This window comes from Mobula hypostoma, chromosome 2 (assembly GCF_963921235.1).
Source record: "Mobula hypostoma chromosome 2, sMobHyp1.1, whole genome shotgun sequence".
Lineage (NCBI taxonomy): Eukaryota > Metazoa > Chordata > Chondrichthyes > Myliobatiformes > Myliobatidae > Mobula > Mobula hypostoma.
In genome coordinates this window covers 138,385,757-138,400,810 of record NC_086098.1, presented here as the reverse complement: position 1 = coordinate 138,400,810, position 15,054 = coordinate 138,385,757, and the positions used below count along the sequence as shown (strand labels likewise).

At 42.9% G+C, this 15,054-nt stretch overlaps 1 protein-coding gene across 6 annotated transcripts in view; it reads left to right on the top strand.

Moving 5' to 3' along the window:
* Window positions 1–15,054, top strand: part of LOC134342520 (uncharacterized) — a 137,293-nt gene that overhangs the window by 75,453 nt on the left and 46,786 nt on the right. For all 6 annotated transcript variants that reach the window (XR_010017038.1, XM_063040766.1, XM_063040764.1 and 3 more), the window contains 2 exons: window positions 4,186–4,245; window positions 4,479–4,642. Coding sequence is in view for 5 of the 6 variants with exons in the window: in XM_063040766.1 (XP_062896836.1) it covers window positions 4,186–4,245; window positions 4,479–4,642 (224 nt within the window). In the remaining variant the exon portion in view is untranslated. The remainder of the gene's footprint in view (window positions 1–4,185; window positions 4,246–4,478; window positions 4,643–15,054) is intronic.

The window sequence follows — 15,054 nt, the reverse complement described above, 5'->3', positions numbered from 1 at the left end:
TCATTGAAACCTATTGAATATTGAAAGGCCACGAAAGGATGTTTCCTATGGTGGGAGAGTCTAGTACCAGAGGGCCAAACCTCAGAGTAGAAGGATGTCTATTTAGAACAGAGATGAGAAGGAATTTCTTTAGCCAGAGGGTGGCGAATCTGTGAAGTTCATTTTCACAGACGGCAGTGGAGGCCAAGTCATTGGATCTATTTAAATTGGAGGTTGATAGTTTCTTGATTGGTCAGGGTGGCAAAGGTTATGGAGAAAAGGGAGGGGAATGGGGTTGAGAGGGATAAAAAATCAGCCATGGTGGTAGGGTGGAGCAGACTCAATGGGCCAACTGTCCTAATTCTGCTGCTACGTCTTACTATCTAAAACAGCTTGCTTTGTTAAAGTAAACATCTCTCATAGCAGTTTTGTCAGCAGAAACCCTGGCAATGACAATAATCAACAAATCTTAAAACCACTCATACAGTTACTGCTTGACCAAAGAGCTGATTGTGGACTTCAGAAAGGGTAAGATGAGGGAACACACACCAGTCCTCATAGAGGGATGAGAAGTGAAAAGAGTGAGCAACTTCAAGTTCCTCGGTGTCAAGATCTCTGAGGACCTAACCTGGTCCCAACATACTGATGCAGCTATAAAGAAGGCAAGACAGCAGCTATATTTCATTAGAAATTTGAGGAGATTTGGTTTGTCACCAAAGACACTCACAAGTTTCTACAGATTTACCGTGGAGAGCATTCTAACTGGCAGCATCACCATCTGGTGTGGGGGGTGGTTGGGTGGAGGGTGGACTACTGCACAGGATTGAAGTAAGCTGCAGAGAGTTGCAAAGTTAGTAAGTTCCATCATGGATACTGCTGTAATATCCAAGATATGTTCAAGGAGCGGTGCCTCAAAAAGGCGGCATCCATCATCAAGGACCTCCACCACTCCGGAAATATTCTCTTCTCCTTGTCACCATCGGTAAGGAGGTGCAGGAGCCTGTAGGGACATACTCAACGATTCAGGAACAGCTTCTTCCCCTCTGCTGTCCGATGTCTGAATGGACATTAAACCCATGAACACTACCTCACTACACTTTATTTCTATTTTTTTGCACTACTTGTTTAATTTAACTATTGAATATATAGTAATTCATAGATTTTTTTTACTATATTATCATGTATTGCATTGTAATGCTACCGCAAAGTTAACAAATTTCACAATATATGCCTGTGATATTAAACCTGATTCTACTCACTTGATTCAAGAAGCAAACAAATCTCAAAGGAAATCATTGTTTTCACATCCCTTTTGCTGGTCTGCATTCGTGGCAAGAAGAGATGTGGGAGTATCTTTTCAGTTTATAGCCATTGCTACTGCTCTCAGTCACAGTCCAAAGGTTGTCATTGTCATTGGAATATCTCCATTGATACTCATGATCATACCACTTCCTGTCATTATATAAAAAAAAACCTAAGCTGTTTAACGCATTAACCATTACCACATCAATGGTGAATTACATATATTACAAAGTTTTAATAAACCACATAGAATGTATAATATCACTATTCTAAACAAATTTCTGGTTGTCTTCCACACCAGTCTACACTTGATGGGCAAGTGGGGTGGAGATACATCTCTACCAAGGGAGGTGTAAGGTGCTTCTTCCCTCTGTTACCCTGCAGATCTCCCTTGGACAAGGTGCAGCACCTACTTAGCCCCACGATCAGTGCCATATGAAGCCATGGGAGCAGGTGGTGGATATCACAGCTCCTGGTTATGCGATCACTGATGCCAGGCGAATCTCTGAAGGGTATTGATAATGCCTGGGGTCACCCATCTTGTAAAGACACTGTCCAGAAGAAGGCAATGGTAAACTGCTTCTATAGAAAAGTTTGCCAAGAACAATCATAGTCATGGAAAGACTATGATCACCTACATCATACGACATGGCATATAATGAATGAACCAACTCTTCATACAATGGGTTCAGGGCTATAGCATACATGCACTCACCAGGTTACAGCAACAGACAAGTTCTCTCGTACATGTTAAGGCGTTTTACAAGTAGTAGTATTGTAACCCTCCGGTTCTGTTGGCAGTGTAAGTCTAGGGAAGGCAATCTCTGGCCCCACCAAACGTGTGAGATTGAGGTGCAAAACCTCCTGTTTGTGTGGATGCTGTGTGATCCGTTCCCCTGTTACAAATCAGTACCACGAAATAACTGACAGTGCACCATATGCAATTAAACGATTTAGCTTTACAATTCTTCATTTGACTAAAGGGTTAGTAAAGTAAAACAAAAAGAAAAGGGCCCATTTTAATGAAACAGTCTAATGTGCACAAGTTGGAGCTCACGGTTTGCCTTTCTCCAATCCTCCATCGATTTCCCCGGGCTTCGTCGACTCCTGGCCCCACTCCAAGTCCACTCCCTTCTGGTGTCTACGACCGCTCCTTTCTGGCATCTTCTCTCTTCATCTTCTGCCAAATAAAAGACCCAGATCACCTTGGTCGCAGGCACACAAGAAGAAAAAAACACTCCCTTCATTGGACTGCGCACAATCCAAAGCCCCCATTATCTCTAGCCATAACCCAAACACTGCTGCTACAGAAAAACCATTACATTAACAGTGAACCCTTTCCCAGGGTGTTACAGTATTAAATTGTTTTCTAGGATTCATTAATGGCTCAATGCAGTATAAATTCAATGAGTTTAATTATGAGTAGGTATGGATGTGTGTGGCACGTGGCCAAGTAGTTAGGGCATTGGGCTCACGATCTGAAGGTCGTGGATTTGAGTCTCGGCCAAGGCAGCATGTTGTGTGTTTGAGCAAGGCACTTAACCACACACTGCTCCAGTCCACCCAGCTGAAAATGGGTACCGGCAAATGCTGGGGGTTAACCTCACAATAGACTGGCGCCACATCCAGGGGGAAGTCTCGTACTCTTAGTCGCTTCACGCCACAGAAACCGGCATAAGCACTGGCCTGATGGGCCACAAGGCTCAGGAAAGACTTTAACTTTTTTTTTAATGGGGAACTATTCAATGAAATGAAAGAATTATAGCAAGTGTATATGCAGAGTTACAGTATGTGCAGGTATAAAAAACAGATGTTTACGACTTCCAGAGAAATTGGCTTAAGGGTAGTTTTCAGGAAAGGAACCCTTGCATAAGCCACAGACCATCTATAGTTAAAAAACAGTTGTTCTGGACAGGTTGGCAAGAGGAGCCAGACAAGCCCAGATTACTATGGGAAGCGAGGGAAGGGATTACCGTACCTTTGGCGATGACTTGTGTATCCTCAATGGACATAGGAGTAGTACCAGGGTGGCAAATGTTATTCCTTTGTTCAAGAAAGATTACAGGGATAATCCTGGGTTTTAAAGACCAGTGAGTCTTACATCTGTAGTGGGTAAATTATGAGAGAGGATTCTTAGAAACAGGATTTACAAGAATTTGGAGAAGCATAGGCTGATTAGGGATGGTCAGTATGGTTTTGTGAAGGGCAGATCATGCCTCACAGGCCGGACTGAATTCTTCAAGGAATGTCAGAACAAATTATGAAGGTAGAGCAGTGGCTGTAGTGTGTATGGATTTTAGTTTGGCATTTGATAAAGGTTCCCTATGGTAGCTCATTCAGAAAGTCAGGAGGCATGAGATCCAGGGAAACATGGCTGCGTGGATTCAGAGTTGTGTTGGGAGACAGAGGGTGGTTATAGATGGAACATATTATGCTTGTAGGTGGGTTACTAGTGGTGTTCCACGGGGATCTGTTCTGGGAACCCCTGCTTTTTGTGATGTTTATAAATGACTTGGATGAAGAAGTAGAAGGGTGGGTTAGCAAGTTTGTGGATGGTTGGTGGAGTTTTGGATAGTGCAGAAGGTTGTTATCGGTTATAATGGGGCATTGATAGAATGCAGAGCTGAGCTGAGAATTGACAGATGGAGTTCAGTCTGAATTTCTAAAGGCCGCTAAAAGGCCCACAACTGGGTGTCATTTTGCATGTCTTCAGGTTGTACATTTTCAATTTTGTAACTTTTATTTTCGGTATTATGGGAAAACTCTCTGTATAATCCCAACACAATTCCCTTCTCAATATGTAATTTCACTCCATCATTCTGCCAGTCTCCTTATTAAATATAAAAAGTAATTCAGATTGAATTATTATCAATTATTTGACATAAAATCTATTATATTTATTAGGGGTACAAGATTACTAATTGATGGAGCACATTCACTTGGTGTAATGGATTTGAAACTCAGGCAAGTAAATCCATACTGATAACTTAAGATATACTAATTAGAAGCCTCTTGTGTTTAAATGCACTTGTGTATAAATATTGCTCATGTCAGTCCCCTCACCTCTTTAACAAGACTAATAAGGTAGCCACTTAAACTAACAATCTATACAACACCAGAACTGCTACACTACTACATCTTTGTCATAATTGCATTGCAGTCAGTTTGATTTAATCAATAATAATTTTGCATCTTAGTTCTCTAGATGTTGATTATTATACATCCAACTGCCACAAATGGTTCTGTAGTCCAAAGGGTTGTGCTTTCCTGTACGTTAAACCAGAGCTGCAAAATTCCTTACGACCACTTGTGATTTCACATGGATTTGGCTTTGGCTTCAGTTCTGATTACATCTGGACAGGTAATGTAAGCTTTTAAAATGGCTTTACTGTGAACAGATGTATCCAGTAAGATATTTCTACAAATGTTATTTACTAATAAACATAAACAGCCTCTCAATTAATTAGCTCAGGAAATCTTTGAGGACTGGGCCAGAATAATCCAAACTCTAAATCAGAAGGTTATAAATTCAGGACGTGCTACATAGAGCATCGAACTCCTTGCCTATATTTCCCAATATGTCTTTGAATCTGCCCAGTGAAATTTCATTCCTTAGCACAATATAAAGATTGTCTTTATCAGAATTTCAAGGCATCTGACAACAGTAGGCATCTTCGACAATATTTTCATATGTTAGCATGCTTTTCTGCTTCGTCAAAAGCCACTCCCGAAATTTGAACCTAAAATATAAATGCTGTTGTATCAGTGAAGAACTACAGGAGTGACGATACTGTCAGTGGTACCATCTTTCAGATATTAAAATGCTAAGCAGTTATTCCGAGTGCATTGAGCATTTGAAGAGGTGGAAAGATGTATTCTATTCATAGGGGCTCAGGAGATCCTACTGACAAACTCATTGCAATAGAATTAACTGACTAAGGATGCCAGCGTAATAAGTGTTGCAAGAAATTTGATGCTTCACCTGTGCAGTCATGGCCAAAGAATGCCTCATTCTTTTGGTTGTGCTGCTGTATTCAGACCTCAGTTTCCAAAACGCCCATCATTCATTGACCTAAATTCTATATCAATTGGAACAGTGCAACCTTCCCCTCATCCACTGAGCTCTACTGTAAATCCCCGTCAACTTGTACTCACAGCCAATCAACTATAATAGGCGTGTAACTAAATTGTGCATTGCTCATTGACACAGACCCTCTTTCTCCGTATCTTTCCGTCTGTTTGTCTTCTTTTCTGTCTGTTTCCATCTACAGTCCATCTCTATTTATTTTGCAAGATAAGGTGGTGCAAAAACACAGGGAGCAGCATCTAACTAACAGTGAACGAGGGGAGGGGGGAGGATGTGTTTGCATGGTGTTATGCTCTTGGTGCAGCTGGTGCTTGTCATTTATTGGAACAACTGTGTGTGTTTCTACTGTCATGGGAAAAATGACAATGCAGATAATATCCTCACCTAATTCTCCCCAAACCATTCTACATTCTCCTCTTTCCATAACGTATCGTAAGTTACAAGCTGCAAGTAGCATAAGCACTCCGTACTTGAAACTGCTCCCCCTTACTATATTATACAGTATGGTGCAAAGGTTTTGAGCATATAAATATAGCTAGGATGCCTAAGACTGTGCACAGTACTGTATTTGTCAACATGAAGTGGAGAGTGAGTTTGTAGATCTGGCAAGAGCAAAGGATGTTGGGAATGGTGAGGGTGGAGTTCCGCAGGAGCGGTGTGGGACAGGTGGCAGAGACAGAGTGCCAGGGCTGGGGGTGGTATGCGTACAGACACACCCAGCCTGAGACAGCTGGCAAGGTCATTTGATTCCAAACAACTGGTTTATTGATCATTAGAGAATACCTCTCTGGTGCTTCCTGCTCCCTCCCCTCTCTCTTCATTTTTTCCCAACCATGATACCCCTCTCCCTATCCCCTTCCCACTCTCAGTCAACAATAGAGAGCCGTATCGGACAATTTAAACATCGGCTCAGATAGACTGGGGGCTTCTCTCTCCGCACCACTGAGTCTGTGAGACTGCTTCATTTCTGCAAACTTTGCGACAACTTGCCCCGCAAATATGATTAACTGATGCCAAGGCTTTGGGCCTGCTCAGGGCTGCTCTGGGGATTTGGATCCAAGGACTCAATTTGGTTAAGAATGCTATTGATGCTGCTCACTTCTATTGTTTGCGTGATTTCTGCTTCTTTTCCTCTTTCCCTGCGAATCGGGTGTTGGTCTTCATTTTATTTTATTTGGGTTCTTTCAAGTTTCTCAAGGTTGGGTAATTTATACATTCTTTGATAATAAATGTACTTTGAATCTTTGAATATCAGAATCAGGTTTATCATCACTCATGTATATCGTGAAATTTGTTATTTCTTGTGGCAGTTGTACAGTGCAATACATAAAACTATAGTACTGTGCAAAAGTCTTAGGCACCCTGGCTATATATACTGTATGTCCTAAGACTATTGTAGAGTATAGTACTTCCTCTTGTGTAACCAAATATAGTATTTTGGCTAAGTAACAAAGGGAGGCAGAGAAAGTGAATAAATTCCATCACGTGATTTGATACTCGCTATACCAGTTTGGACACTGATTTAGAGAATACTTAGAGGGAGGATCTACAGGTACAGTACAGGGAAATGAGGCGTGAGTTACCAGTAATTCTGGTGGATGGCATATAGAAATGGAGAGAGAGCTCCATCACAAAGCTCCAAAAATTGGGAATGGCTGTATTGATCTTCTCATTTTCTAGGTTCTAAAATAATCTCTGCATAGTGGATGGTATTAAATATGATACTACTATTTGGAGAGAAATTATTTCAGAATAGAGCTTAGATACTGCTGAGCACTGAAAAGTTCACTTTTATAGAATATGTAACAGAAGAAAGACGATGAGGTGTTTGGTGTCTAGTCATACTTTACTGATCCCGGGGGAAACTGGTTTTCGTTACAGTTGCTCCATAAATAATAAATAGTAATAGAACCATAAATAGTTAAATAGTAATATGTAAATTATGCCAATAAATTATGAAATAAGTCCAGGACCAGCCTATTGGCTCAGGGTGTCTGACCCTCCAAGGGAGGAGTTGTAAAGGTTGATGGCCACAGGCAGGAATGACTTCCTATGATGCTCTGTGTTGCATCTCGGTGGAATGAGTCTCTGGCTGAATGTACTCCTGTGCCCACCCAGTACATTATGTAGTGGATGGGAGACATTGTCCAAGATGGCATGCAACTTAGACAGCATCCTCTTTTCAGACACCACCGTGAGAGAGTCCAGTTCCATCCCCACAATATCACTAGCCTTACGAATGAGTTTGTTGATTCTGTTGGTGTCTGCTACCCTCAGCCTGCTGCCTCAGCACACAACAGCAAACATGATTGCACTGGCCACCACAGACTCGTAGAACATCCTCAGCATCGTTCGGCAGATGTTAAAGGACCTCAGTCTCCTCAGGAAATAGAGACGGCTCTGACCCTTCTTGTAGACAGCCTCAGTGTTCTTTGACCAGTCCAGTTTATTGTCAATTTGTATCCCCAGGTATTTGTAATCCTCCACCATGTCCACGCTGACCCCCTGGATGGAAACAGGGGTCACCGGTACCTTAGCTCTCCTTAGGTCTACCACCAACTCCTTAGTCTTTTTCATATTAAGCTGCAGATAATTCTGCTCACACCATGTGACAAAGTTTCCTACCGTAGCCCTGTACTCAGCCTCATCTCCCTTGCTGATGCATCCAACTATGGCAGAGTCATCCGAAAACTTCTGAAGATGACAAGACTCCGTGCGGTAGTTGAAGTCCGAGGTGTAAATGGTGAAGAGAAAGGGAGACAAGACAGTCCCCTGTGGAGCCCCAGTGCTGCTGATCACTCTGTCAGACACACAGTGTTGCAAGCACACGTACTGTGGTCTGCCAGTCAGGTAATCAAGAATCCATGACACCAGGGAAGCATCCACCTTGGGAATGGGAATGGGAATGCAATGGGAAATCTGCCAGAAAATGGAGGCCATAGTCGTGTAGCGGTTAGCACAATGTTATTACAGTTTGGGGCGTCGGAGTTAGGAGTTTAATTCCAGCGTCCTCTGTAAGGAGTTTGTACATCCTCCCCATGGAATGCATGTTTTCTCCAGGTCCTCCAGTTTCCTCACATAGTCCAAAGGTTATTGTAAATTGTCCCGTGATTAGGCAAGGATTAAATCAGGGGCTGCTGGGTGATGTGGCTCAAAGGGGCGGAAGGGTCTGTTTTGTACTTTATCTCTAAATAAAATAAAATAACATCTAGGTGAAGGAGCTTAGGGTCCATTAACAACTTTACACAGAATTGTATCACAGGTTGGAGACTACCTTATTTCACATGGGGAATTTCATTAGCACATTTCTGAATCTTGCCACAGCACAGCATCTGATATTCAATGTAGCGCAAGAGAAACCTCCCAATGTCTGGACACTCAGGGTAGGAGTTCCATTTTCTACCTTGCAAAGTCAGAGTTATACTTCATGCAGGTTCGGTCGGTTGTTATGTAAACCCATAATGATTCTGGTACTTACAGTCAAAAGGTGTCAGAGCAATCAGTTCGTCCCCCAACACATTACTGGAATTGCAGATTACCACCCTGCAGAGTCCTGGTGTTTGTGAAGCACAAACCTTTTGCCTCTTTAATATTGCAGTATTCATCCTCCCATCAGTTCTATCCTCTCTTTAGGGTGCCTACTAGCCAGCCCAAACCCATGCTAGACTGTGAAGACCCAGAGCTGCTGAAGCTGATCCTTCAAGGCAACTGCAGTCTCCCCACTGAGCTTCAGCATGTTATGTTTGTAACTGTTGGAAAGTATGAAATTGTGGTTTATTTACTGGTATTGCAATCAGATTAACTATTTGTGATATACAAAGCCAAGCAGGGCTTGTCTGGGTTCTCTCCTCTCTTGTTCCTCGCTTTTTTTTTAATCCTGTTTCTACTTCTCAGCTACTTCCCATGTAGCTGGTAATAAGGCTTGTATAGCATGTGGTGGAGTAGAAGTACGTCGCTACCAAGGGAGGTGAAAGGCGCTCCTTCACTCCACTAGTCTGGTTATGCAACCACTGACGCCAGGTAGACAATCTCTGAAGAATATATGGGAGGCAGGGTTTGAGGGTCGGCACAACATCGTGGGCCGAAGGGCCTGTGCTGTGCTGTGCTATTCTATGTGCTATATTGATCATGGCTGGGGTCACCCATCTTCTAAAGACACTGCCCAGGAGAAGGTAATGGCAAACCACTCCTGTAGAAAACATTGCCAAGACCAATCATGGTCATGGAAAGACCATGATTGCCCATGTCATGTGACACAGCAAATGTGAATGGATGAACAGCATAAAGAAATAGGTTCAGACCTAGTTCTATTGTTTCAGCTAGTCATTGGACTTCATTATCATTCAGATGTTATTATGGTTTCTATAGTTCATGTGTTATGCACCAGATTCATGAACCATATTGACAACAATTAGCTTTTATTTCAGTCTTTGTATTTGAAATACCACGACATTTCAGATAGCACTGAAGACAACCACAGAATGTAGATAATCATAACCACTTTAGGATGTCTGGCACTAATTTTTTTATTTATTCATTTACGGGAAGTGGGCATTGCCAGCTCAGCCAGCATTTATTGCTCAAACAACAAGAATTCTGCAGATGCTGGAAATTCAAGCAACACACATCAAAGTTGCTGGTGAACGCAGCAGGCCAGGCAGCATCTCTAGGAAGAGGTGCAGTCGACGTTTCAGGCCGAGACCCTTCGTCAGGACTAACTGAAGGAAGAGTGAGTAAGGGATTTGAAAGTTGGAGGGGGAGATCCAAAATGATAGGAGAAGACAGGAGGGGGAGGGATGGAGCCAAGAGCTGGACAGGTGATAGGCAAAAGGGATATGAGAGGATCATGGGACAGGAGGTCCGGGAATTGCCCATCCCTAGTTCTCTTGAGAAGGTGATGAGTTGCCTTCTTGAACCGCTGCTGTCCCTAAGGTGTAGGTACACCCACTGTGCTGTTGGGGGAAGTGGGGTGAATTCCATGATTTTGACCCAGCGACAATGAAGGAACAGCGATATGTTTCCAAGTCAGGATGGTGAATGACTTGGACAGGGGTTTTCCAAGTGGTGGTGTTCCCAGGTCTCTGCTGTTCTCGTCCTTCTAGATGGTAGTGGTTGTGCGTAAGGAAGGTGCAGCCTTAGGAACTTCGGTGCATTGTTGCAGTGCATCTTGTAGATAGTACACACTGCTGCAATTGTTCGTCGATGGTGGAGGGATTGGATGCTTGTGGAAGGGGTATCAATCAAAAATGGGCTGCCTTGTACTGGATGGTGTCAAGCTTCAAGCTAATGTGCATGGTGTGCTGCATATCAGATGTGCATTTAGGAAGCAGGATCCCTTTCTGTTGCTGTACAGCTAAGAAACGGCCTGCAAATAAACTGAGGTATCTGCTTGCACCTACACCGTTGGAAAAGTCTGCAGTCCTTATGAAACTGCAATATTTACTCCTTCTGCTTTTCTTTGGCATGAGTGAGTGAAACATACCCTGCTGCCTTTGAATAGAAAGGGGATGTGACCTCAAGAGTTGCAACCTGAAAGAGGTTCAATGCATTAAAGTTCAAGACCAAGGGCAGCTTGACTATAAATACATTTCCCACTCTCCTTAGAGGCTAAAATTGGCTGCTGAGTGCAATATCTTTAAGTGGGACCCTTACTGAAGCATAAATGTTTCATTTTATGTTCCCTGTACAGCTGTACTATGATTTCCCCGAACAGTTTGTCCTGCTCTGCATGTTCTCTGCTTGTCCTGATTCATATTTTATTCCAAGGGAATTATAACCATGTCTTGCAATAATTGGTTTGGTAAGAAGCTTTGAGTTCACAATCTTTTTCAGCACCTGTCACACCAGTCTGTATAAACCAATGTAAAATGTCAAACATGTATACAACCGTAATAAAGGTTAGAAGAAATCAGACATTATCTACATATTTAAGTAAATTAGATCCCTTATATCGCTGTTGGGTTGGGCAGGATCTTTCTGCTGCTAACTGCCAATTCAATTCTGAATTGAGAGGGCAATAGCTGGAACACTGAGTCCAAATGGGATATTAATTGATGTCAAGGGATACAGAAGGATGTGGGTCAGCTGGATGTCGGGCAGAGCAGTGGCAGATGGAAATTATCCAAGCAAGAGTGAGATAATGTATTTTAGGACATCCATTACTGGCTGAACTGTAAGTAGCAGAGAGCTTAATCATTAATTTTTGGAAGTATTTGGGATGCAAGCTTATAGCTCCCTGAAAATGGTGATGTGGTTGGATAGGATGTCAAGAAAGTGTCTAGCTTGTTCGTTTTCATTTGCAGCAGTATCAAATATAAGAGTTGAAATATCCTGTAGCAACTTATTGGGCGTTAGTTTGGCTTCTTGGCCTCCATCAGTCAGAGTTGATCATGTATATTGCCTCCTAGCTGAAGACTAAGGAGCTGGTGGTAGACCTGAGGAGAACTAAGGTACCGGTGACCCCTGTTTCCATCCAGGGGGTCAGTGTGGACATGGTGGAGGATTACAAATACCTGGGGATACGAATTGACAATAAACTGGACTGGTCAAAGAACACTGAGGCTGTCTACAAGAAGGGTCAGAGCCGTCTCTATTTCCTAAGGAGACTGAGGTCCTTTAACATCTGCTGGACGATGCTGAGGATGTTCTATGAGTCTGTGGTGGCCGGACTATCATGTTTGCTGTTGTGTGCAGGGGCAGCAGGCTGAGGGTAGCAGACACCAACAGAATCAACAAACTTATTCGTAAGGCTAGTGATATTGTGGGGATGGAACTGGACTGTCTCACAGTGGTGTCTGAAAAGAGGATGCTGTCTAAATTGCATGCCATCTTGGTCAATGTCTCCCATCCCCTACATAATGTACTGGGTGGACACAGGAGTACATTCAGCCAGAGACTCATTCCTCCAAGATGCAGCACAGAGCGTCATAGGAAGTCATTCCTGCCTGCGGCCATCAAACTTTACAACTCCTCCCTTGGAAGGTCAGTCACCCTGTGCCGATAGGCTGGTCCTGGACTTATTTCATAATTTACTGGCATAATTTACATATTACTATTTAACTATTTATGGTTCTATGACTATTTATTATTTATGATGCAACTGTAACGAAAACCAATTTCCCCCGGGATCAATAAAGTATGACTAGACACGCAAGCCTGGGCAGTACAATATTAATATCAAGCTGTTTCCCATGTTGCAAGCTCCCCCTCTCCGCACATCTGATGAACGCAAAGGAACAGCAGAGACAATATGGTTTGGTACCAAAGGCATCACAGGAGTTGCCAGTCAGCATTGCCTTAGGGACTCCAGCTCCAGATTTTTCCCTGGGTGTTTGCTCCCTAGGCCTTCCACATGAGTGGGTATAGCCACAACACAGCAAAGGTTTGAGGTCAGAGTTTTCCTTCTAGTTAAGCTGCCAACCATCTGCCCAAAGGAACTGGTTTTAGGGCATCAGTAACCCACCTTCGCCCCTTCTCCTGTCAGTAGAAGCGGTTCTGCCAGCCTTAGTAGCTAAGCCACACATGAAGGCCAGGAGCAGGACTTGGTTGTCAGAGGATATATGAGGTGCATGCTATTGGGAGCATTTATAACAGTAGCCATAAGACCATAAGGCAATAAGACAAAGGAGCAGAAGTAGGCCATTCAGCCCATCGAGTCTGCTCCGCCATTTTATCATGAGCTGATCCATTTTCTCCTATTTAGTCCCACTCCCCCGCCTTCTCACCATAACTTTTGATGCCCTGGCTACTCAGATACCTATCAATCTCTGCCTTAAATACACCGAATGACTTGGCCTCCACTGCTGCCCGTGGCAACAAATTCCATAGATTCACCACCCTCTGACTAAAAAAATTTCTTCGCATTTCTGTTCTGAATGGGCACCCTTCAATCCTTAAGTCATGCCCTCTCGTACTAGACTCCCCCATCATGGGAAACAACTTTGCCACATCCACTCTGTCCATGCCTTTTAACATTCGAAATGTTTCTATGAGGTCTCCCCTCATTCTTCTAAACTCCAAGGAATACTGTCCAAGAGCGGACAAACGTTCCTCATATGTTAACCCTCTCATTCCCAGAATCATTCTAGTGAATCTTCTCTGTACCCTCTCCAATGTCAGCACATCCTTTCTTAAATAAGGAGACCAAAACTGCCCACAATACTCCAAGTGAGGTCTCACCAGCGCCTTATAGAGCCTCAACATCACATCCCTGCTCCTATACTCTATTCCTCTAGAAATGAATGCCAACATTGCATTCGCCTTCTTCACTACTGACTCAACCTGGAGGTTACCTTTAAGGGTATCCTGTATGAGGACTCCCAAGTCCCGTTGCATCTCAGAACTTTGAATTCTTTCCCCATTTAAATAATAGGCTGCCCGTTTATTTTTTCTGCCAAAGTGCATAACCATACACTTTCCAATATTGTACTTCATTTGCCACTTCTCTGCCCATTCTTCTAATCTATCCAAGTCTCTCTGTAGACTCTCCATTTCCTCAGCACTACCGGCCCCTCCACCTATCTTCATATCATCAACAAACTTCACCACAAAGCCATCTATTCCATAATCCAAATCGTTGATGTACAATGTAAAAAGAAGCAGTCCCAACACTGATCCCTGTGGAACACCACTGGTAACCGGCAGCCAACCAGAATAGGATCCCTTTATTCCTACTCTCTGTTTCCTACCAATCAGCCAACGCTCAATCCACGTATGTAACTTTCCCATAATTCCATGGGCTCTTATCTTGTTAAGTAGCCTCATGTTTGGCCATATAACCATATAACAATTACAGCATGGAAACAGTCCATCTCGGCCCTTCTAGTCCGTGCCAAACTCTTACCCTATCCTACTCCCACCGACCTGCACTCAGCCTATAACCCTCCATTCCTTTCCTGTCCATATATCTATCCAATTTAACTTTAAACGACAACATGGAACCTGCCTCAACCATTTCTGCTGGAAGCTCGTTCCACACAGCTACCACTCTCTGAGTAAAGAAGTTCCCCCTCATGTTACCCCTAAACTTTTGTCCTCTAATTCTCAACCCATGTCCTCTTGTTTGAATCTTCCCCACTCTCAATGGAAAAAATCTAACCACGTCAACTCTATCAATTCCCCCTCATAATTTTAAACACCTCTATCAAGTCCCCCCTCAACCTTCTACGCTCCAAAGAATAAAGACCTAACTTGTTCAACCTTTCTCTGTAACTTAGGAGATGAAACCCAGGCAACATTTTAGTAAACCTCCTCTGTACAGTCTCAATTTTATTGACATCTTACCTATAATTCGGTGACCAGAACTGTACAAAATACTCCAGATTTGGTCTTACCAATGCCTTATACAAATTCAACTTTACATCCCAACTCCTATACTCAATGCTCTGATTAATAAAGGCCAGCAAACCAAAAGCTTTCTTCACCACCCTATCCACATGAGATTCAATCTTCAGGGAACTATGCACCATTATTCCTAGATTCCTCTGTTCTACAGCATTCTTTAATGTCCTACCATTTACCATGTATGTCCTATTTTGATTAGTTCTACCAAAATGTAGCACCTCACATTTTTCTGCATTAAACTCCATCTGCCATCTTTCAGCCCACTCCTTCTAACTGTCCTAAATCTCTCTGCAAGTTTTGAAAACCTACCTCATCATCCACAACACCACCTATCTTAGTATCAT